The following is a 25408-nucleotide window of genomic DNA, read 5'->3' on the forward strand; positions in this document are numbered from 1 at the left end:
GTGCGAGGCAGCTGGGGGCAGGGCAGGGCCCCCGCGGCGCCGCCGCCGCCTCCCCCACGGCAGGAGAGCGGCAGGACGCGGCCTGCGCGGCGGCGCCGCCTCCGGGCCCGGCGTGGGGGCGGCGCGGGTTGCCCGGGCAGCGGCTCCCGGCGGGCCGCGGCGGCGGGGCGCTGCCCGGTGAGGGGAGCGGCGGCGGGGCCTGGGCTTGGGGCGAGGGCGCTGCCCCACGGCGGGGGCATGCTGAGGGGGGCCCTGCCCCACGGCGGGTAGTGCTGAGGGGATGCTGCCCCACGGGGGTTGCTGAGGAGACGTTGCCCCATGGCGGGGGACGCTGAGGGGCGCTGCCGTGGGGCCCTGCGTGGGATCATGGGTGAGGGCCGAGGGGCGGTGCTGGACGGGCCGCAGCCCCGGGCAGGAGCTGGGGGCTTGGCGGGGGCCGGGGCCGGGGCCGGGGCCGGGCCGCCCCTGGAGGTGCCCGTGCCCCGCTGTGCCCCACTCCCCAGGCCCGTCGCCGGGAGGGGGAAATCTCCCCGGCAAGCTTCGCCCTCTCCGACATGTGTGTTCAGTTTTCTGTATGTGGGGGATGATTAAGTTTTCTTGACACAAATGTGCGAATTTTGTACTGCATACGTGATTACTAAGCGAACAGCCTCACCGGGTATGCACGTGTGTGTTAAGTCTGTCGTGAGACTGGGTTTAATTGCTCTGGTACAGCATATTTTCAAGTGAGACTGACTTGGGATACCACTCCCTCCTCTTTCGGTTACTCATTCTTGGAATAGTATTACCTGTTAACATATACAAACTTCTCCTACAGAATTAGAACAAAATGTTGTCATCATCGCCATCATCATCCTCCTTACCTGCACGTAACTGCACTGTTCCTTTATTGAACTCTGATTTTCAGAAAAGGCATTTCCTTCCAGATGGTACTGAGGCAAGTTTGTTCTATTCCTGTTAAACTTGATTTTTTTCCTTTTATTTGGTTTGTTACCAAGATTCAAACCATTTTTTTTCAAAAACTACTTCCTGACCACAGATGGGAAGCAGACTATATTTCAAAAAATGGGCGAGACTGGTGGATATAAAAATGGTGTATTGAAACTATGGAAAAAATCTTGTTTGTTCATTTCTGCCTATATAGATGACTTAAGATAAACTAAATACAATGTTTACTCTTCTAAGATTCTGCTTTCAGTGAATGTGACCAAATTCAACAAGTTAGTTTTGGTTATGTAGCCAAGAAAAAGATACAGCGACCTACACTGTGTTACACAAATTGAAGTCCGCCAGGAAATATAAGACTGTAATAAAACAAGAAACATTAGTATAAAAAATAGAAGTTAAGTGATTTGAGTGTAGTTACTTACCCTATGACAAGAGTTGGAAGCAGAACAGTCTACATTCTGGTTTTGCGAGGAAGTGAATTTTCTAGTTGGGAATCTCCCTGAATTCTATCATACGACTTTTCAAATACGTTACTAAGGAGATATGGATGGAAGAAAACAAACCCTTAGCCTGACAGATCTTTTTGGAGGGCATGTATCTGTCACAGTATGGAAGCTGGAAAAAATAGGTCCAGATCAGTGGAGAAGGAAAGAAAATCCAGTTCAGAAAGACTGAGAAATGGATGATGAGAGCAGCATGGAGCAGAGCAGACAGTGATAACCTAGTGCTTGGGGGAGCATCAGTTATACTATTTAGTGTGATGGTAGAGGGTCAGAGAGAGATGTTTGGAGAAGGGGTGGGCACAGGCTGCAGTAATGGTGAAGACAGGAGAAGGCAGGTTCCCAGTGCCCGACAAGGATGGGAGGGGAGTGGGATGCGTTTGTGTAACGGGTGCTGACGGCTGGGTCTGGACTTGTGATTGGGGCAGGACTGTTTTCCCGTGCAGCCCTGCAAAGTGAGGGCCTTTTCCAGCTCTGGAAAAGGGAAAAGCCATTGCTGCCTCCAAATGGGATAAACTCTGCTGTGAAACGTACTACCAGTGTCTGAGCAAGGCTTAGCCTTCAGCTTCCTGGAGGTAAATTAGTTGCCTTTGCCTTATGCGGTAGGTGTATTTCATGAGCTATCAGTTGGAGAGCGCATCCTATAATACCACAGGATTTTACCCATGACAGTTTTATTTTATTTTTAAAATTCCTCCTAAATAATTCTCCTGAAAAGATGACTTGTTTTGTGCTGATATACCCCGAAGTAAAAAGATGAATATCCTAACAGTGATGATGCTAAATGTTATATAATTATGATTATTTTTTCAGGGAAAAATGTGTGTGCCGGGTGTTACATCTGGAGAAGCAGCAAAACTCTGTTCACTGATTCAGCCATTTAAAAAAGATGATCAGATCACTACAAAAGCTGGCCAAGATGGAAAATATTTCACCGATCTAAGCAAAGAATCTGACAGTCTAGAACACCAAGTAAGAAACCATATAAGACATAAATGTAGAAGCAATGTGAATATAAATTTCTTATGTAAATCTTAAACTGACATTTAGTCTTATCATCTTTATTAGATATATTTGAAAGTTTTCTTTGTTATGTCCTGTGCACTGAGTTCCTGCATGGAAGGTCCTTGCAGGATTATGTATGTTCAGACAGGAAGTAAATCACAATATAGTCTTGTTTAACAGCAGTGTAGTATCAGACTTGCACAGAAGCCTCATTAAATGAAGAATAGAAAGCTCTTTAAATATATTTTTTCATTGCTAACTTTCATAGTTTTCTTTCAAAAGTCACAAAAGTTAACCTCTTCTTCCTGCAAGCTAACAGATGGATGTTTATTCTGAACTTTTTTTAATTTTGAAGATAATATTCTTGATCCTTTGAGTTCCCTAGACAGTGGTAGTTGTCTTACAGCATTAGGCTTTTTATTCACTGGTAGAGAGAAAGAAAGGAGGTTTATAGAGAAGTGATGAGCTTATAGAGAAGTTATGGGGAACGTAATTATCCGAGAACTGAAAGATAATGTGACTGCCTCAGGTTGCCCTTTACTTCTCAGTTCTGGGAAGTCTTCTAAACATATCCCTTTCCTCTGATTAATTTCTGTGTGGGCAGAAAAACTACAATTCCTGTTTACAACTTTATTATTTTATGGTAGCAGATCTGACTCAGTGTAGCCAGGAAAGAATTAAAATATAACTGAATAAAATTTTTATAAGTTTGCAGTGCATGCTGAGGAGGAAGCCTGGAAGCAGAATTGGGGTCCGTGTACTGAATGTGTGGATAAACATGAGCTCAAGCTTACAGAACCGTCACCACTGCTTAAAAAAAGATTACAAAAACCCCACGTACAACACAATTTGAATGAAAGTGAGGTGAGAAGGTATGCTTTAGGCAAAGAGAAATGTGATTATAAAATTTCATGAAATAAAGAATGTTTTTGTAGGCTTTTTTAGTTTTTGAAGTCTAAGAGTATGTGCTCATTCTTTAAGTATTGACCTGTGAGTGCCTGGATAGAGAGCTGACGTAGTTTGGTGTTGGGATATATTGGGTTTTGTGTAGGCCCTTTGAAGAAAGACTGATTTCATTTTTTGATTGTGAGAAACTGCATTTTCAGTGAAAATCTTGCAGTGCTACTCATGAATGAAAACCAGCAATGAATGATAGTGTATTTAGCTAATATAACCACCTAATACAAACATAAAAAGCTCAATTAGTAAAAAGTTCCTTCAGTTTTTAAAGAATCATTTTATGGTTAGGAGGAAGCCATAGTAGCCTTTCCTGGAATACATTTTTAATGCTAGAGATCATATTTGGAACTTTTCATCTTTGGCATAGAATATGTCTCTGTAGGAGGCAAGTGTTCTTCTGAGTGGTAAGTACAAAGCAAACAAATTTAAATATATTTTTGAGAACAATGCCACAGAGAAGCCTGAGGTTCATACCTGAGTTAAGTTTCACTATGCAGATTTAAAAGAATTTAGTTGTAGAATTTCTTATTATTAACTAAGTATATACGTCTTGCTTATTTGGTGATTTATTAACAGAAGTCAAATTGTATTTATTATTCTGCGTGTGATCAGGCAGATGGAAGAAAACACTGCTTTGCAGAAGAAGCTTTTGGAAGCAGAAATGGCAGTTAATTTAGCAGAAGAGTTTTTGCCAAATTTTAAAGACCTCGTTGATAGAAAGACAAATGTAAGTATATTTTAACATCACCAAAAGTTTGTATGCATGGTAAGCACTGAATTCAAAATAAGTTGGTGTTCTGTTTCAAGTTCTTGCTTCTATCAATGTCTGTAGAATTATTATTCTTTACTTCAGAAAAGCTTAAATCTTTGATCAAATGCAAATGATTGTCACATTTACAGAGGCTACAGAAAAGACTTTTTGAAAGGCACAGAGGGGTGTGAATTTCTTGTTTTTAACCTGAGTTAGATGTTATCGGAAACCCTAAGGCCGTAAGTGTATGGTCAATGTTTCAAGCTACTGCATTGTTAGTCATTTATTAGAGAGAGTTTTTTGTATCCTTTACAAGCAGATTTGAATACATGCATTTATTACCTTTATAATTGTAGACTTTGCATGCAATATTTGTGCAGTAGCTAGATATTCTACTTGAATGTAGCACACCACTGCTGTTTCTGTTAGAGCGGGAGAGGAATCTGTATGTTTCATACACTGTTTAAACACTAATAAGGCAGCATTTTTTTGTTTTGTCTTGTTTTTTTGCTGTGTAGCTGCAAACATTTATGCATTTGTGGTGACTGTATTTTAGAACAAAATTTAAATATTAGTAATAGATGTTAGTTTGAGGGAATATTGCAGTTCCTTTGTGTATAATATATTTTTGGTTATGATATTTTAACAGGTATGTAAACTTTCGACATCAGAGATGACAATTATTGCTATACAAGAGGATTTGCTGATAAAAGAATTAGAAACACTCAAAAGCACAAAAAGATTGTTGTGGCTTTTACTGCAAACAACAGAACATAAACATGTAAGATTATCCGAAGCAATCATGAGCTTCCTGTGGGAGCCTTAAATAAAGTGCCAAGGATAGGTTCAGAGTACCTGGGCTGTGGAGGGAAAGAGGGCCATCCGTCAGGGAATTGCTTTAAGATAAAGGAAGTGCTGGGACATCAGTGAGGTGAAGTGCTCTCCAGGGGTCTGGGGAGCCAGGTAGCTTGGGAAGAGCTGTTTTAATTCATAATACAAAGCTCAGTATATTTCTGAGAGCCAGCACAGTGCATACTGGAGCATATATGCCAGGCTTAGAATGCAATTTGACTTGAGAGATGCTCTGCCATCATTCTGCAGCTTGTAATTTCATTGTTGGTACATCCATGATCCAGGACACGTCATGCTGCTGATTGTTACCTTCTTGTCATTCAGAATTTGGATTAGGTCTAATAGTATGGGATGCTGATTCATCTTATGTCCTTGGAAACAGTAGGTTTATCCTCTCACTAGTGAAATTGGCATTTACAAGATGGAAGTCCCATCAGTCTAATTTTTTTTTCATTGAAAATTAGCTGCCTCCCTTCTGAAAAATTTGATTTTTTTAAATGAAAATAATAGTTAAAATGGTATAGTCACATACATTCTTTGGATTTGTAATAATAGTTAATGCAGGTTGATGTTTGGGAGACCACAAACAATCTTTTTTGTTTTGTCCTTCAACTTCTCATATCTATGTGAAGTTCCTGGAAAGTTTTAATGCTTGATATTAATCTTTAAACTATTTTGAATTGTACAAGTGCTTTTACTATTTAACTACTTGCTCAAGTAAAACTTAAGTATTTATAGCATTTAGAGTGTTTTTTAGTTAAAATATATGAGGAACCTGGCATATGGAATAACCCTGGTTTGTTTTCCCCCTCTGAGAAATTCTGTGCCAAAAATAAGTTGAATCTTTAAGATTTAACCCATCCACCAACTCTAAATAGCTCATGAGTGTGAGAGATTTTATATGTACCAAATGCCATTGAAAATTCCTAAATCAATTATAATCTGAAGTAATTTATTAACTTCTCCTGCTTCTGTCTTGCAGTTAAGCAGTAAAAACATTGACACTTTGGTGCAGAAGTTAAGTGAAAATGAAACCCAAAATACTGTAAGTAAATTAAAATTTCTGCCTCTCTGTTTTCTATGCCATACAGCTAAAAATGACTAGATCGTGGTATCATACAATTTCACATGGCAGTGGCAAGGGTGAGAATAGGGAGTGTACTGCTGCCTTGAATTCCTGTTTATATGAACACTGAACCTTGAACTGTCAGCATCACTTTATTTTATTATTACCTAGTTTAGAAGTGATATTTGCTGGATTTTGTTATCACCTCTGTTACAGTGTTGAATGCACTGTATATTGTTCTATATGTAGAGTAGACTCAGAGTAATTATTAGGGTTACTGTAAATAAGATAAACATTTTCCTAAGATTGCATGTTGGCTTTGCATTATGCAATATTCTTGCAAGTACAGCCAGTCTTTTATTTTGATGTGATTGAGCAGGTAACACAATGAACTTGTAGCTTTTCTGTTTTTTTGCTCTGCCCAAAGTGATTATTTAAAAATAATTTTATAGTCTGGTTCTGCCACAAAGTTACAACCATAACTCAAACAGTAGTGCTGTTGATCAGGTAAGACAGTTTTGAATGCAAAAGGAAGAAGAAGAATTTAAACCCCTGATTTGGTTTCATATATTTGTCATCTGTCAGCAATGAGGAAAGAAATATCCTAGTAATGGGAAGCTTAAAACAGGAAAGTTGACTCTGGACAATTTGCTTCATGACAGGAAAAATATTAATACTTTTTATTACACTTAATTTTTTTACAGAAATATAACATTTTTTCCAAGAGTAATTTTCTGATTTTAGAATGAAAAGGTTGGAAGTTTAAATGTGCCCAAATTCTGAACAAAAAGGAATGAGACATCTGTCACTCAAGCTGTTCTGCTTAAAAACACTGATGTTATGACTAAACACTGATGTTATGAAAAACACTGGTGCTAAGATTAGAATAAGGTGTTAGTCTCATGTAACAGATGAGGAAAATCAAGGCACTGAGAGCTGCTATCCTGCAGTTCCATGGCCTGCCTCCATGGATCAAACTGAACTGCTGCCAAAAATGATAATTCTGTGCTCTCTGCTCCCAACCGCGTTCCTGTCCTTTCACTAGAGCATTCTCAGTGTGAGGGTATCCCTTGTAACCTGGGATAAGAAGAGAGGACTGTCACTGCAGTAGCCTATGGTTTGATCACCTTAAACCCTCAAGTTACACTTTGTAATTTATCCAAAGTTAACCCAGTAATGGATAACCAGAATGCAACTGAAAGCATGTGATTTCCAGGTAACATAACCAGGAAATGTAAAGCTTAGAAAACAATCTGTCTATGACTCTTATATTTGAAAATCATTCTCTGTTTGGTGAAAAGATCAAACACCCTTGTATAGAGCAACCTAAGACTTAAAATTAGGGAGCTCTCCACTCAAAAAATGCATTAGTTGGATTTTGTTCACAAATGTATATTATATCTGTTTATATCGTATTTGCTTTTTGTTTTCTAAAAACTCCGGAGAGGTCCCTAAATTTTTGTTTTGTTCCTTTCATCTTTTCCATTTTCTTTCTGCCCTTTTTTTCCTACTGCCTGTAATGTGATTTTTTTTTAAATAGTACTGTTTCTTTAAAATAGTATGACAAGAAAAATATTCAGAACAATTTGATTTGAAGGAAACTGTGGTAAATGTTCCAAAACAAATCTTAGTGATATCAATCAATATAGTACCTATGATGATATATGCAGTTACAGGAAATGTTACATTTCATCACGCATTTTCAAGTATCTATTTGGGGTCATAATTTCTTCCATGTTAAATATCATGGGAATGTTTGTGGTGTGTCATTACAAATGAAATCTCAGTTATTTTTATAACTGAAATGTTTATCAGTGTGCAGTGCTGTTGTGTTGAGTACAATTGTTGCGTACAGACATTAAAATAATTTATTTGTTATATTTTTTTCCATGAAGAATCTCAGGAGAGAAATGCTTGAAAGAGAAAACCATGTTAAAGAACTTTCATCCAGGCTTCAGCTTGAAAAAGTGAGTGACCAGTTCCTTAGGAATGAATGTGTTGTCCTAATGTACTAGATTCTTATTTGCAAATTTTAAATTTTGAGAAAAGTAATTATTTTAAAGATAAATGAAAAAAAATCCCCGAAAGACATGTTTTCTACACAGATATTTCAAACTCATCAAGACTGTATCCAAACCTACTGAGGAGCAAAGAGTACAGATTACCCTTAACACTAATGCCCCACAGTTCAGAGAGAGGCATGTAGGTAGACTTATGGATTTGGACCTCCTTGTGGCTTCTTTCTTACAAATTTGTAGTAGTCCTGAAAAAAGTACATAACATGAAGATATACAGGGCAAAAGAAATAGATGCTGTTCACAGTTAGTGTTCATGACTATAAACTCAACAAACAGGGAAGGGTAGAACTGACAACAGACCTAACACCTCCAAAGGTTAGGATGATCTCATTCATTCTCTGAACCAAAGGAAGGGCTTCAGTGCAGGAACCAGCAAGGGAAGAGAAGTGTATTACTTCTAAGAGAATATGACGACAGTTTCAGAAGTAGTGTGATGTTAGCTTAGCAATCTGTGTTACAGTAGTATATACCTACTGTGAGCTTTAGGTATACACAGTGCAATGTGACTCAATGTTGGTGTGGGATAGAGTAGGCGCAGTTAGATCTTTAATGGGAAAAGGCTGTACCTTGATCTTTGTAACTGTTTGGGGCTTTAAGAAATTTTCTGTGCTTAACAAAGAATTTTGTTTCAGAACACACCACTTTCTCAATGCAGTTTCCTCCACTAGTCTTATACAGTCTGAGAGAAAGCACTCTACAGCCTCTAGCTTCCATGAATACATCTTGGAGTTCAAGTCCATTAGGCCTGCCTGCACATTATCACTTTATTCCAATTTACTGCTCCAAAAGAGACAGAACACCCCAAATTTGTTGATTTAACATGTGTGCCTTGCTTCCAATGTCAAACAGACTTACCTGGTAAAATAAAAAACAATTATATTTAATTGGACACAGGATTAAACACTTTAGTACAAAATTGGAACTTAAATCATTGCCAATAAAATATGTTTTGTTGTGGTCAGGATGGATGGACGACCAGATGGATGAAAAGCTGCTGGGATGATCAGTCCCGGAGGGGTGATCAATCTCAGAGGGTAGTGGTTAATGGGTTAAACTCTACCTAAGGGCCAGTAGTACTGCAGGGACCTATCCTGGGACCTTTCCTATTTAACATCTTTATGAATGACCTCCAGGAGGAGGTGGAGTGGTTGCTTATCAAGTGTGCAGATAACACACAATTATGGGGACCAGTCTATATGCTTGAGGGCCAGGCTGCTATTCAGAGGGACCTAGCCAGGCTGGAGCAATGACTTATGAAATTCAACAGGGACAACTTCAAAGTCCTGTCTGTGGGAAGGAGGAACCCCTGGCTGAGTCTAGCTCGTTGGGGGCAGCTCTGCAGAAAAGCACCTCAGGGGTCTGGTGAACAGCGAGCTGAATGTGAGCCAGCAGTGGGCCCTGGCAGTAAAGAAAGCCTGCACTGTATTAACAAGAGCGGATCCAGTAGATCTAGGGAAGTGATTGCTCTCTCTACTCGGCACTCATTAGACCACATCTAGATACAGTGGCCCACCCAATACCAGGAAAGACATTAACAAACTGGAATGAGTTCAGTGGAGGGCCCTCAACATGGTCAGGAGCTGGAGCACAAGCTGAGGGAACTGGGCTTCTTCATCCTGGAGAAGATGTGGCTGGGAGGGGCCTAATAACAGCCCCCCAATACCTACGCAAAGGTTATGAAGGAGAAGAGCCAGGCTGTCCACAGAAGTGCATAGCAGGAGGATATAAGGAGAAACTTTTTCATGATATCAAGCAGTGAAACAGGGACCTAGAGAAGCTGTATAGTCTGCATTCTTTGATGTTTTCAAGACTCGACTGGATAAAGCCCTGAGTAATCTCATAGCTGGCCCTGTTTTGAGCAGAAGGTTGGACTAGAAAGGGATGAAAGATTATCTATGCTAATCCCTTCTCTCTTCTCATGTTATCTCCAATAAATGGTATTTTAATCATTACCTTAACGGAGTCTGAGTGCTTTCTTACTGGTATCTGTAACAAACACTTGCACCAGTGCATTGCAATGCGCTTCTAGTCTATACTGATAATATGATTTCTTTTTCCCTGTTTTCATTATTCCTCATTCAGAAAAAGTCAAAGGAATCCAATTGAAAGGGGTTTCATAGAATCAGCTGATGTAAATTCTGGTGACATACAAGTTGCCTTTCCCTTATCTTTTATATATCCTTCTGGAATTAGAGCTTGAATTAAATGTAGATGCTCAATACATCTAATAGCAGTTGGTGGTCTTTGGTGTTTAATGAAGATTGGTTCAGGCCTCATTAGTGAGGATAGAGCTGATCAGTGTGGCCTAGTCCTAGTGAGCCTGTTAACTAGATGCCTTTGCTCAGCCTTGGATTTCTGAGTTTGCTTCTAGGCCCCATTCATACTACTAGTAGAATCAAATTAAATATGAGACATCAATTATACATACATTCTTTTAAGTTTGTGATTTTGGTTTATTGTTAGCTTTCTATCCAGTTGTAATACTGGTAACATTACTAACATTACATAACATTACTAATAAGTTACTGCTTGTGAGTTTACTTATAGAGCATGTTTTATCTTTTTCAGCTTTTGAGGATGTTCAAATGTGAGTTAGAAACTGTGCAGCACAGTAGAAGGAATTTAGATAGCGTTGTATGGCATATCTCCACAGACTAATAGATTTGTGCTCATTTCCCTTTCTTAGGTCAATGTACTGAAAGTGGACCACTTGACAAGATCAGTAAAAGCAGTACAAACTCACCTGCAATGTCAGATTCAGAAAAAAGAAGTGGAGAATGATGAATTAAAAGTGAAAATACAGGTCAACGTATTTTTTCCCTTCTTTCAGTTTACTTATAAGTTAGTGAAGCCGTACTGTGGTCAGAGGTTAATTCAGATTTGAGTTAAGTGTTAAAATATCACTTGATATCAAACTCTGAATAAAAGAAAAATCCCAAACAGTAAAAAACATAAGCATTTATAGTTTTCAGAATCTACATAAACACATTATCTTAATTGCAAATTATTTTTTCTGCTTCTCTCAGCTTTTACTATAGACTCATGGAGAACATCCTGGGGAATGCATCTGAATGAACACATACGAGTAGTTCTGTTGAAGAGAAGTTATGTACGCATATAAGCATTTGCACTCCCTTAACTGTACTCTCTAGGAGTTAGATAGCTATTCTGAAGCAATTGTCTAAGCTCCATGTATAGTCCATAGAAAGAGATAGCTATGTTATCAGGGTGAGTTGTTATAATGATTGAAGATGAGTGACGAATCACTATCTGTCTCTCTTTATTGACTGTAAAGGAGTCAATAAACTTCTGTCCTACAGACAGAAACACTTAAGACTAAAGTGTAACCTCACTTTGTTTAAGGTAGGTTTAAGGAAATGAATTCCCTTTTCTGTTCTAACAAGCAAGAGGCAAATTTGTTCATTTTTAGCAGTTGCCAGTTTTAGAAGATAACAAGGAACAGATCCTGTGTCAGGGAGACTGCACCTGTATGTGGCCTTAGATTTTAGTATTTGAAACTTGTAAAGAACACAGGTATAAGTGAAAAAGCGTTGGTTGCAAAACAATGTATTGCTAATTTCTAAATGTTTTTTTCAATAGCTTACATCCCCTACAGCTGTTAGCATTTGAAGCTGTTCAGGAACCTTCAGCAACTCAATTTCAAAAAAAAATCACTTTTTGTCTCTATAAACTCATATTTTCTTCTGAAGAAAAATTGCATTCATGTTCTAGTTAGTAAAATTATTAGAGTTTGGACAACATTTTTATTAAATGATGTCTGTATAAAGTAGCTTGATCTGTAACTGTTTTCACACAATCTTTATTTAAAAGTTTTGTTTGTTTGTTTTTCAAAAAATGCTGAAGTTTGTTGCCAGCTCAAATCCTGGTGATGATTTATTATCTTGACAGAAACTTGAGGCAGCTTAACCTTATGTTTATGAAATTAATTCTAAATTTCAATTTTCCTGACCCACTGAATACTGCCCAAAGCACTCATTCTTAGCGTGAGTATGACCTCCTGCGGTTATAACAGGGGATAGCAGTTATATCAACAACTTTTATCAACAGTTAAAGAAAGCCATGCATAGACTGAGGTTTTCTATTTGCTCCATTCATTGAACATGTTTTCCTCCAAGTTTTTGTTTTGTTTTTGTTTTTTTAAATACCATATAAGCATGTATATATGAAAAGTGTTTCCTACATATTTGCTTTTCATATCTGGAAGTAGTACTTTTCCTTCTTGCTGAGTCCCAGTAATCTGAGACCACCTTTCACATTACATTTTGCATTGATCATGGGTAAGTTTTAGGGCCGTTAGCAGGACCTGTACTGGCTGATGTACTCTTACATGCATGATATGGACATTTTATAGCAATTGGCAAATAGCATCATGAATAAGGGTGGCGAATCAGTATAGTCACTAAGTAAATGGCATGTCATTCTGATCTTTATTGATATAGAACACACATTAGGTTAAGTATCAGACTGAGACTCGAATGAAAAAAAACCAATGCATGTTTTTATTGTACCTTTCAATCAGTCTGACAAATTAGGATATTTATCAGTGACTTGAGACAAATTTATTTACAGTGCTACAGGTAGCTGGCATATTTACTTTGCCATAGTTTGGCAGAAGAGTAATAGATGATGTGAATGGAACTTGCACTTCTCTTTATGGAAGTAGTTGTCTGCTGGTACCTTGTTCATGTTATTGATAAACTGTAGCACCTTAAAAATAATTGTATCTGAGATCCTCCTTGAAGCATGGTGCAGTATTGCTTTTCTTGTATGTCATCATACTGGTTTTTAATGTCTATTATTTTTGCATTCACATTTAAATAAAAAGTGTTAGGCTGATGAAAATACAAATGTCAGGAAGTTAGAGAGGTCAGCTCCCTGGATTGGATGGGATCTGTACAACTGCATTCATCAGATGTAAAAATCTAGTTAGTCAGAAACATTAAAAACAATAGAAATGGTAATGTAATGACAGTTGTGGAACCCAGCCCTAATCTAGGTTGCATTGTATACATTTGATAGTGTAAATAAATACATTAAAAATGTGTGGAGGCTGCAAAATTAAACACTCAGGAAGTGGTAGATATTAATTGTCCTTGCAGTGGTTGATTTACCTCCTTGTGCTTAAGCTTTATAATAGCCTGTATTAATTATATTTAATCAATTTTAATCACTAGGCAAGGCATCACTTTATCCTTTTTTTGCGTTTCCTGTCTCACTCACTACCCATAGAATACAAAATGTAAGGCAGTATTTCCATAAGAAATAGTTTTTTCTTTATATAATTCTATTTCATTAATAGAGCAAGGCCATTATATGCACTGGAAGAAGTCAGAGATCTTGTGAGAAAATAGTATATTGTCATGTAATCAGAGAGCATATCATAATGCATATATTCAAGAAAAGACCTCAGCCTTTCCTAGCTTCTTGACTTAAAAACCTAAATCCAATATCTTAACATTCATATGCACATTTCATATGAAGTTATATTGATCTCCAGCCTTAGTTATATGCATGCTCACTATGTAGGTTCAGAGCACAGACTGCTACTACATCAGTGAATATCACTGGTAGCGTCATTAAGATGTTTCTTACAGAGATCAGTCACTAAAGGATCATGAAGCCACTTTTTTTCTCGTCACCAGTCAGTTTAACAGCTCTGCTGTGCCTTCAACATTGAAATTCTGCATTCATTTTCAAGAGTATATTATGATGGTTAGATTGTTGTCTTCCCTCCTACTCCTGCCTTTTCCTGTTTCTGCACCTCCTCAGCCTCTTCTCTTGCTCATCTTTCTCATGAGTTTCCCTAGCCGTATTTCTTCTTTCTTCCTTGTGTACATCCCTGGGCTAGCTCCTTCTGTCAGCTGCAAGATTTGAGATGCAGAGACTTTAATGCAAACAAGTCACAAATGTAATTGCTGTTCCTGATTATGATAAGTCAAAACCTGATCCATAAGGTCAGGTTTTGAACAGAGTTGATGTTTATTTGTACTGCAGGCCCTAGAAAAGAAAATAGCAGAGTGGAAACTTCAAGCTGGTGAATGCAAGCACCAGATTTTAGCCTTAAGGCAAAAAAGTGAGCAAAAGAAGACTGCTTTGAAAAAAGCAACCAGGTCCCAGAAACAAAGAGCTGAACACTTTGAAGCAGTTGTGGAAAATATAACCTCCAGAATAAGAGAACGTGTGAGTGGCTACATTGTGAACGATGTTGTATTGTATTGTTTTAAAATGAAGAATTAGGAGACTCACCTTTAGAAAATAGGAAAAGTTGGTTGATCATGCTGTGCTTGTATCTTTTCTTTTTTCTCCCGGATTAAGGGAAAGGTTGATTTAAGTGACATGCAATTTATTACTACATTTGTGGTCTTTGTTTTGCTAAAATGTCTTAAACCATGAGGTTATACACTTCAAATTGTAGTAAATATGAAGAGTCTCATCAGCTTTCAGTTATACCTCTCCTGATCTTCCTATAAGACCTTTGTGGTGGTACAGTGACTACGCTCAGAAGTACAATACGCTAGTTGAGTTAGTGTACTTTCAAGATAGCATGTGTTGCTTAGTCACCCATACTTCTGTGAGGAACTTAACCAAACTATGCATTTCTTATCTAGCTATTATTTTTTATTCATAAAGAGTTTTGGCAAGAATTCGATTTTGGTATTAAGTTATATAATTTCTGTGTTTTAGAGAGGTATTGCAGACAGGTATTTTTGTTGTAAGAAAAGATTTTCATCTTAAATTTTGAAATATTAGTGTGTTCTACAGTTGATATACAGTAGCAGTGTTTAACTGTGGCTCTGCTTTAAAATTAATTCTGTATTTAGACTTAATTTTTTTTAAATTGGTATAGTTTTGTTTATTTTCTCTTGAGACAAGAAGAAAAAATTTACATTGCTTTGTACTATGTAGATCCAGTTACATCTGGCTTATATTCAATACTTCTTATGTTTAGAAGTTTTTTTAGAATTAGATGGCATTCTTTAATGGCATTCTTATGTTACATGATATATAATTCATGTATTTTCCAGGAAGTCAAACTGTCTGAGATACTGTCCACTTCCAATGTCTGGAAAAAACAGCATGAAAGGATGGTAGAAGAAAAGACAATGTTAGAAATTCAAACAGAAGATCTTAAGAAGTAAGTTAAACTGCTGATGGTCTATTTTTTAGTGCTGTAGTCTCATAATGATCTTGATATTTAGTTGTGTAGTACTCAGTGTTGACATGTAAACAAGTTTATGTATGTCTTCATATTTTAAACTTGTGAGCAGAATTTAGAAGTTGGAAACTAGAACAAATTTAAGAATTTTAACCTTCTCTTTGCTGTATTCCACAACTTTTCTATAACTTCAGTCTACCATACAAGTAAGGAATGTGTTCTTTCCCCTGCGTACTTCCTAACAACCTAGGGTTGCCAGTAGCTACTATGCTGTTTCCTCCAAATCATTTATTTACTAACTGATTCAACAGTAACCTGAGTGTTAGTAACTCAGCCTGAGTGTTAATCCTGGTCTCTACAGCAATATAGAAGAAGCTCCTCACTTTGGCTTCCAGTTTCTACTGCAGGCTAACGGCAGAAAAATATTCCAGTTGCACTAATGCCTCACCCCACTAACCCTGGAGTGTAGAATGGGGTTTCCCCTCAGATGCTCAGTTAATTTATTCTTGTACTGGCAAGCAATACAAAACTATCCAGTCTTAATCCACTACTCAGTCACATCTTAATGTACACAAAGGAAATGCCATTTTCTTTGGCAGACAGTGGAACATATCCTTTTATTTTTTCTATGAATAGAAATACAGATTCCAGTTCAAACAAGCAAAAGAAACTAATAGGTCCCTTTATGCTAGGTCTAGGGCAGAATATATATTTTATGAAGAACTTGATTCGTGCTCAAATACTTAATAGCTCACATTAATTTGGCTTGGGTTTTATTTTTGTTTCAAAGACCTAATTTTTAAGAAGATATTTTCAGTGTATTTTAAAATTTAAGATAAGAACAGGTACATGAAGTTAGGCCATAAATCTGTCTAGCCCACTGTTGGTCCGGTCTATAAGGAGAAATATAGAGAAGAATAAGAAAAGGGAAACAACTATGATACTTGCCTCAAGTACTTTTTCTACCTGCAACTGTTTTTTGCTGTTTTTATTTTAGCTGAAAATGTATCTTTGCTTGAAACGTAATAATGTCTCTAACAAGACCTGCGATACTAGGCAGTCTATGATTAACTAAAGAGCAAAACAGATTTCATTGTCTAACTTTATTTGCTCAAAAGACAAATGGTATAAAGAAGTATTTGTTGCTTTTGATAATTGGAAGTGCTATTCCTAAGCTCATTATAATATGTTCCTGGTAAGATATTATCTGCTAGCCCCTATAAATTCCTTATTGTGTAGTGGTATATGCATAGTTGCCTTGGAAATATGTTTGTGTGTTCTAGCTAATAAATTTATTTATAATTAAGCTAGGTCCACTTGTTGGGTATCCTTTAATTGTACCACATCTCTCTTCCAGAGAACTTCCTACTTCAATAGTTACTGCTTATTTGGGATGTTTAAATGTATTCTCCCTTGTTTTCTTATTTTTTGTGTGTTTTTAAAGATATTTGAAATAAGAACAATGAAGGCTTATATAGTAAAGTATAATTTAATCTGTGTAATGCAAGTTTTGGAAGCATTATGTGTGAAGTATGCAGAAGTTTTTGCCTATCTAACAAGGCAGATTACAAGCCTTTTGGAAGATCTGAAGAAAAAGGAGGAGTGCAGAAGAAACTCAAATGAGGAAATTCTTGTTAAGCTAAATTCTGTTAACTCTGAAAATGAAAACATTAACCTGGAAAATGAAAAATTAAAGGTGAGACTATTATCACAGTGGAATGACTCTGCATTTCTGATATATTCGTAAAGTAACACCGTTAGTTCCCTTTTGGCTTTCTGTCTAGAGATCCCAAACCTGAAGAACAAGTTTTGCCATCTGGTAGGTGAAAATGAGACATTGAAAATTTATCAGAGGAAACCTTTGGCAAAGCTAAGAACACTATCTGCTTAACCAGGATGCCATTTATTTTACTCTCAGTAGCTACAAAATCGCTTAACTAGAAACTATTCTTTTTAATTTGAAAGTTTTATAAATATAAGAACTGAGTTCAGCTTGATAATTATTTTCAATTTTTAAAAGATTTACAGTTTTGTATTGTATTTATCCTTCATAGTAACTATCCTCATGAACTGGCAAATGAACTGCAGGCTATCATTTTAATTGACAGGACAAATAACTTTTTCACACTTTTTAAGGTCTGCAGTTCTTTTGGTAGTAATATAATATTGTAGATTGTGTTATATTTTAATAACACTCTTAACATTTTTATTTTTTCCATGTTTTAATAAAGGCTTCCCTTGCTGTGTTGAAAACCAGTACTGTTTCTGTTGAAACTGAACTGCTAGACCTGCAAGAAAAAGCAAAGCTGCAGGAAAACCTTGTTGAACAGTATAAAAATCAGGTGACTAGCATATTTGAATGTTCAAGTATAGGTGTTAGATCTATAAACAGTTTTGAGGAAATGATAAAGGTTTTACTTGTAATAAAAGAGATTTGTTGTTGCAATGATTGTAATACTGCTGTAACATTGAGGCTCATAGAAGACAGTACCGTTACAAATCATATCCAAGAGTAATATCAGCACCTTTGCCAGTACCCATAATCCTTATTGAATTGAGTGATTTTGTTGGAGCCAACAGAACTGATTGCATACTTGCTTAGAAAAGGTTTGCTTTCTAATAGGCAAATTGGCAACACCGTAAAATCAGTTTAAAAAATTAAATTTCAGTCTGAAGTCTTTACTGGTTACTTTTCAGTGATACTTTACCTCTCATCACTCATATCTGTATTTTACATTCCTAAGAATAGTAAAACAGTGTTCAAGTACCAGTCTGAGAGTGTCCTTATTTACATAGGAAAACACCAGCAATAGATGCAAAACAGACTTAAAAATGTGCTTTTTATCAATTCCTATTTTGTATTTGGCTTTGTTTTTAGAGAATCAATTTTAGAGCAATGGTTTAAAGTTTTATATATTTCTGCTGTATTATAGGCCCCATTTCACTGACTGTCCTTACACCTCTTTTTTTGAAATCACTGACAAGAGAAAAGACTTGTTACAAACTCTTAAGTACAATCGGTGTGCCTTGTCCATGGCACGTAGTACCGCAGTTAGTCTTTACCAGCTGCAAGATGGGTGTTGTGGCTGCAGGGAAGAGCCAACCTTAACAAGGAAGTAGGCTGAAATTCCCTAACCCCTGGCTTTGGTGACTTCAGGTGAGGACTGTCATTGACTGATACTCGTTATTTTAGGAGAGAAGAGTGAGTCATGTTGGCAACTTCTGTAGCACAACTGTAGCTCATTCTCTGCTGTTGAAAATTAAATGGGGGTCTAAGGGCTTGTTAGGTTGTGGGGAGTGTTATTCAGTTTTCTTCTTTCAGACTACTTCATGTTACATGAATCTGTCAAATTGGGATACATTTGAAAAAAAGGGGGAAACAATACAATTATCATTGCATTATGACAAAATAGATTCTAGTGCTTTCTTCTTTGATTTGGCTCATGTTAGGGAGTCTACTCTGTTATAATGCATATGAGTATCTAAAAGTTGGTGTTTAGTGTAATGGCATCAGTGTGTTAACTAATTTAGCTTATTTCTGCACTCTTGCTTCCAAATGCTCTGTTCTTGCTCTCTAGCTAGTTGTCTCCCATTTTATATTTGCTGTGGTGGATGATGACAAAGACTAAGATTGTATTTAGAAACAAAAGGTTTTCCTTTCTACTTGATAACTATGTTTCTATATTTTACTGTTTAAAAAAAGAACTTTTGAAAATATATATAAAAATGTGTTTTGTCCTAGGTGCAAAAATTACAAACAGAAGCAGAAGAACTGAAATCTAGATATGGAACAGTGTTAAATGAAAACAAAACAATAACAGAAACCAAATGCTTAGAAGTAGATAAGGTAAGTTTTGCAGTGTTAAAGTATGCTTCTGCACAATTCTGTAGAACATTGTTTCTTCATATGTTGAGATCCACTGATTAGGAGTCATAAGGTACTGTCTGTCTTCCTTTTTTCTTTTTCCATCTATAAAGCTGAATTTAAGTGCAGTAAATGCTTTCCTAAATGTTGCTTATGAGCAGTTGTGGTTTTTTTGGATGCTACACAATTGCAAACAGGTGAGAAATGTTTCCTAGCATCGTGACTAAGAAGTTATTAGTTATTAAGGACAGTTATTTTAGAATTTGAGAATCCTTTCTGCTGCTTCTAAAAATAGGATTTTGTTGCTGGTTTTAAAGCTAGATCTCTCTACAGAAAATCTGTAGAAAAAAAGTTGGATGGGGAAGGCAACCTACTGTAAGACTTTGCTTTGCAATATAAGTTGTTCATTTGAACTAGCAGTTAAAACAGAGAATCCATGGACTAATTTTAAGTTTTTTCAGCAGGTGGAGCTGAATACTAGAATACAGATAGCACTTTCATAAGCACCAGAATACAAAAAATTGTTAGGAAAATCAATTTCCTCAATGCCATTGCTCATCAAAATACATATTTTTTTAAGCAGTGACTCTGAGGCAAGGACAGGTTCTGCATTGCCTGCCATGGTTTTATAGAATAGGATCAGTCCTCACAGTGAAGTGCCTTGCATACTTATTTTATTTTATACAAACTTTATTCATTTTTCCATAATTTGGTTGTAGAATGGAGCTTTTTGATCCCATAAATCATACTTGCAGAGCATTGTGAGTGGCTTTTGTGGCATTAGTTGTTGCCCTCTTTTCAAACACTGTAATAATTGTGTGGTCTGAATTTCTCCTGTAAGCTGCTTAGCTCGCTTGTATGCCTTCTTACAAAATGTATTATGACTTTTTTTAAAAAATGGTTTTTTTCTCAATAATCTGCTAAAATTTGCATAATTTGTAAATGTTTACCATCAGTGTTACTGATTCTTTATTGAAATATAGTCAGAGAGAGAAATTTCTCCAATGGTGAACTTGTCACCTTGTCAGTATTTTATAGAATAGGTTATGTTATGTAACATGTAGAATTTCAGATTTATTACTTACATGGAAAGCCATCAAGTATTACAACAATTAATTTATGGTTTTTCACTTACATTTTTCTCCTGTGATGCTAACATGCAGGTGAGGGGCAAAATGGAGGCTGACTTAAAGGAGTTAGAACATGTTCGTGACTTGCTGAAAGCAGCTGAAGAAAAGCTGCAAGAATATCAGGAAAACCTTATGTCCTGTCAAAGGATCCATGCACAGAGGTGCAAAACTCTTAGGGAGCTGCAGGTTCAGGTGCTAAGAACATAGTTTTTAAAGATAAGTAAGAAAATTATGTGGAAGAAAGTCTTTGGAACACTTTTCTTTTTCCTTTCTGTGCTTGTACCCTTCCCTGTGTTATTTGCTTCATAAAGCAAAAGCCCCTTCTGCAGAAACAGCACAATGCAAATAAAGCTATTGTCAAGTGTATTTAGGTGGATTCAGTATGTGACAGGAAAGTCTAGTACTTATATTTGCTTTCAGGTTCTATGTCTTTTAAATGAGTAAGTCCTTGGACCTTTTGAATAGCTGCGTTGTGAGAATTGTTGCAGAATTCTTCCTTGGAAATAGATGTGCAATGCTAGTGATTATTTATATCTAGTGGAATAATTTAATTCCACATTCATTCGATTTTTAATGCATAATTTATAAACCAGACAATATTTGCTCAGATAAATCGTTGTAGGTAATCGTATATTTTTGATGCTGTGAAACTTCAATATTTTAATGCTTATATTGTACTGATAACATACAAAACAAAAATATGCTCTGATAAGCTAATTTCTAGTTATTTCCTGTATTTTCTTTTTGAAGCCTGAATCTGAATATTTTTTATGTTTTATCTATTTCATTTTTAAAATGAATTCAAATAGATTGTTTTGTGTATGAACATCAATTTATATGGTACGGCTAGTTTTTTTTATTATTATTAATGTGCTTTGAAGTAGAAGAGAATACTCCGCCAGCATAACTGATGAAGATGTTCAAATCAGTAGAAGAGGAAAGGGATTTGATCTTCCTGTATCGGTTAATCAGTGGGGAAAATTTACCTTGGCTTCAGCTGAAACAGAATAAGTCTCTGTGTGTCCCTACAGGCTTTATATGCCTATAAAAAATAGCTCTGACTTTTGTATTAAATTTCCTGTCAAGATCATCTTTATAGCATCAAATAGCATCAAAATCTATTCTTGTTGTATCATACTAAACACTCATACCAGGAACGCTCATAAGCTCATAAATCAATCTCTGCCTAGGAAAGCACTTAAGCAACAATCAATTTTGAGGTATGTATATAAAATTAAGTATGTAATTTTAATCTAACTGTAGGTTTTCCTGACAAAATGCAAAAAATTTCTTAAGTATCATGGAGTAATTGTGGATGTAACCACTAGTCTGGTGGAACAACTAATTTGAATAAAAGCAGTTAAATTTTGGTGTTAAATCTTCGTGATGTCCTTTAGAGAGTCTGATCTGGCCCTTGATCATGTGATCCTGTGATGCTGGATAGGGGGAAGACAGTTTGGCTTCCCCCTTTTTTTCTGCTACTGATTGTCTTTTTTGATTATAAATATTCACCACTTTCTGATATCCTTTGCCAATGCTAAGCTGTTCTTCTGTAATAACAACTGGTATATATGTCTTTGTTTGTTTGTTTTCTGCTTCATGTGACTGTAGTGTGAGGAAACTCCTTTTAAAAGGGAATTTAAAGCTTAAGAGTCAAAGTTTGCAGTGAGGTAGACCTGGCCAACTCTAATACGAAAAATTGCATGGGCACTATGAGAGTCTTGTTCGGATTTCACTTTTTTACATAGCAGGTCTTCAGTCTAAGTGTTCACCCAAAGTCTGCTACTTTGATTGTATTTTAGTTGTTTTAAATATAAGATTTTGCCTGCTTTTACAATTATGTCATTCGATTGGATTTTAAGAGGCAAGGTTGCTTTGGTCTGTAGTATCCTGAATGTTGGTCTCTTAGCGGAAAGGAATTGTTATTTTCACAGGAGGAAGACAATATAGCTTTTTTGGGCAGTCATTCCTTGGAAGAAGAAAACTGTAACATTCAGAAGAAATATGAAGATCTTGAAAGGTAACTTTTTTTTTAAAGTGATTGCAATTAATTTTTTACACATTTCTTGCTATAATGAAGTGTAATATGTTAATGTCTTTTGCATAAAGGCAGTTAAAAAAGATGGAATGTCAAAATGAAGAACTTGCTAATCAGCTTGCAAAACAAGATGAGAGTCTTCAGTGCAGTAAATTGCAGCTTAAAGAGAAAATTGCAGTGTGTGATGGTTTAGCCAGACAACTGGAAGCTGCTTTGGAGGAAGGGAGAAAAATGGTATTGACAGTTTAATATGTCTGTTCATCTTACTTGTGATTTTCTATTTAGAAATAAAAAATAACCTTAAAACAAATATGCTTGAGAAGGAAAGATGGGACAAGATTATTTTGCATATAGGGAGCAATGCTGAAAAGCCTATCTGCTGGAAATTCTGCATGTTTAAATATGTATTGCACTATTCGACTTCGTGGTGGAATCCTGATCCTATTGAAATTAATGACAAAGTTCAGTGGAGCGATATTTTGCCATTGTGTTTATCAACAAATCAAACAAAATGCTTTAACCACCTAATATTTAAATCCACACATAAAACAAAAAGTTTCAGAATAAGAGTTTAATCTTACCTTTTTCTCATTTTCTTTGGAATATGCAACCCTCAAGGACTTTGGTGTTGAAATCTTTCTAATTTTAGAGGAAGGCTTTGCACACTTTTAATACTAAGCAGAGATATGACATTTGCAGAAAGGATGCAAACTAAATCGTACAGGCAAGGAAATGTAGGAATATAGATTACTGTGAATTATATGACTTTAATCAGAAAATATGTATGAAGCTGTAATTTCTCTCTCAAATTAATCATATTGAAATTAACTATCTGAATTTTCTCAGTACCATCTGAGGGTATTGTTTGGTTTTAAAAAAAAATCTCAAGTTTGGCTTATTTACAAATGAGTTACCAAGATGTCCCCCTCTCATTAATTATTATGTTTTATTCCACATTGAAACTAGGTCCAATTGAGTCAGAATGCTTCCCAGGTTTGTTTAATATCTGTGAAGTGAGAAATGGTGGGAAATAGCTGAATAGGAAACAGAGCTATTAATCATTACAATACATCATTTTCTCTCTCATTACCATTATAGGTATCTGAAGAAATGGAAAAAATATCATACAAGCAACAAGTCCTACAGACAAAAATGCTAGTTCTTGAAACTGAATTAAGAGAGAAAGAAGAGGAGAAAAAACAACTTCTCTGTATGTTTCATCATGTGAGTAAATAATGCTGGCTTTTTTTACATAATAAGTTACATAAAATTAACTGAAAAATACATTTTTAATGGAATTGATACATACATTAGAGAATAGCAAATTAATTCAACTTGACAATGTGTTTTGTATATTGACATATCTAAAATACTTACCAGATGACTAGTCTATCTTACTAAATCACTGGAAGAAGTTTGAGTTTACATCTCTTATTCAATCCAGTTTTGCCAGCAAGGCTGCTTTCAGTTCAGTAAGCTTACCTACATTTGAGTAAATGGTTAACAGTTACATAACAACATAGTGGTACTTTTCTGAGTTGATATGGAAATCTGATTTTACTGGAACTTGTGAAAAGCAGTCACTTTATGTAGCATGTTGCACGTACATAGTTACTAACTAAGCAGATGTTCTGATTTTGAAAGTGTCAAGCCTTTAAATGCCTAGGGCTTGATAAGTTGACACTTCCCTTCTTAGACTGTGGCTCTGCTGAACAGATGTTTTGGATGGTTAATATTCTTTGAAAATCTAGAAACCAAAACCAACCTAAAACTGGTTATGTCTGATTTCTTTTTTAACTAATCCAGAAAATTGCAGAACATTTTCTGTTAATACCATGGAAGACTTGTCTGAATTCCCTAAACCAGTAATAGCATATCGTTTGTTTAATCAAAGTTTTGATACAGTTAGAAATTTGTCCTTTGATCAGTGATAATAAGCTATGACACTATTTAAAATCAAATTAAAGACACTAAAAAGGTATATTATTCTTCCCCTGGATTCTCAACAAGTGAGAGGAAGTGAGTGGAGGCAAAACCTACTGTTTTATGAAGGAGACTGGGGCTTTTACACTCTGAAGCTGGTTTAGTTGCTGGAGATAGAAAACCTATCAGCAGATCTTCTTTAAATCAACATGAGAGAGAGCTGTAAGTCCATAGTAGAATTAAGCTGTTAGGAATCTTTTATGATAAAAATTTAAAAAGTTAGTTTCTACATTCACAGGCCTTTTTTGGATTGTAAGCCTATTCAAGCAGGTTCATTTTGGTCATGAACGGTCATAAATCTTCAATATCTTGAGGTTCTTTTGGGAGCCTTCAGGTTTGTAGATCCAATGAATACTTTAGATGGGCATATAAAAGCTTAGATTGTAATAGAATTAGTACCTAAACTTTATTATTTTGATTTGTGCTTTATTTCTAATTTGCATTGTATTTCTCTTGTTTTCTTTAGAATGAAAAGCACCAGGAAGTGTGCTTGAAAGAGCTGGAGAACAGCCTGCAGAAGTCAGAAAACAAGACCCAGAGCATGCAGAATTATGTGGAGTTTTTGAAAGCCTCATATGTAACAATGTTTGGCTGAATTCTTTCATTTCATTTATTTTAGTAATAAAGAAACCTTACAACATTTGTATCTACACTTGTTAGAGGCAAGGCTGTTGAGGACTTGTGGTATTTTTCAGGAGTGAGCACTGTAATGTTAGTTCTTCTCTAGAAAAGTTTCTGCTGTGGGCCTGGAAAAGCAGGTTGATTGCTGCTGTATAGTATCATAAGTTTGTAATGTTACATGGCCAACATAGTTTTAGATTGCAGACAGAGGAACATCACTTTGGGAATCAATGCAAAACGTAGCCTACTTGTACCTGGAATACTACATCCAAGTCTGAGCACTTTAGAAAGAGCAATCAGTCAGGCATACAAGTGTGACACACCTACTTAAGAGAGACTGGTTTTGATGCTAGAGACTGGTTTTGATGCTGGGGGTAGCACTGCTCCATTGAAGGAACACTGGAATTCAGAACAGCCTAGAGAGAGCATAAGAT

General features: G+C 36.2%; 1 protein-coding gene across 2 annotated transcripts; it reads left to right on the plus strand.

Annotated features, from left to right (window-relative positions):
- Positions 1 to 43: 43 nt before the first annotated feature.
- On the plus strand, positions 44 to 24993 carry ODF2L (outer dense fiber of sperm tails 2 like). Of its 2 annotated transcripts, XM_026116552.2 has the most exons (18): positions 44 to 177; positions 818 to 937; positions 2262 to 2420; positions 3162 to 3325; positions 4026 to 4140; positions 4814 to 4945; positions 5999 to 6061; positions 7978 to 8049; positions 10847 to 10963; positions 14176 to 14361; positions 15207 to 15316; positions 16898 to 17033; positions 17569 to 17679; positions 19080 to 19184; positions 22267 to 22352; positions 22442 to 22604; positions 23469 to 23594; positions 24820 to 24993. In XM_026116552.2, exons 2-18 carry the CDS (start codon positions 830 to 832, stop codon positions 24946 to 24948), a joined length of 2082 nt encoding a protein of 693 aa, XP_025972337.2. In that variant the 5' UTR covers positions 44 to 177; positions 818 to 829; the 3' UTR covers positions 24949 to 24993. The 2 variants fall into 2 exon arrangements, 1 of the variants encoding a protein (XP_025972337.2); XR_010390223.1 differs by lacking the exon at positions 22442 to 22604.
- Positions 24994 to 25408: the final 415 nt, after the last annotated feature.

The sequence above is a fragment of the Dromaius novaehollandiae genome, chromosome 8 (assembly GCF_036370855.1).
Source record: "Dromaius novaehollandiae isolate bDroNov1 chromosome 8, bDroNov1.hap1, whole genome shotgun sequence".
Classification (NCBI taxonomy): Eukaryota; Metazoa; Chordata; class Aves; order Casuariiformes; family Dromaiidae; genus Dromaius; species Dromaius novaehollandiae.

Coding starts and splice junctions, on each gene's coding strand:
- ODF2L (XM_026116552.2), top strand. CDS start 830: ATGTTGTCATCATCGCCATCATCATCCTCCTTACCTGCACGTAACTGC. Junction 19,185..22,266: donor AATGCTTAGAAGTAGATAAG/GTAAGTTTTGCA, acceptor TTATTTTCACAG/GAGGAAGACAATATAGCTTT. Junction 22,605..23,468: donor TGGAGGAAGGGAGAAAAATG/GTATTGACAGTT, acceptor TTACCATTATAG/GTATCTGAAGAAATGGAAAA.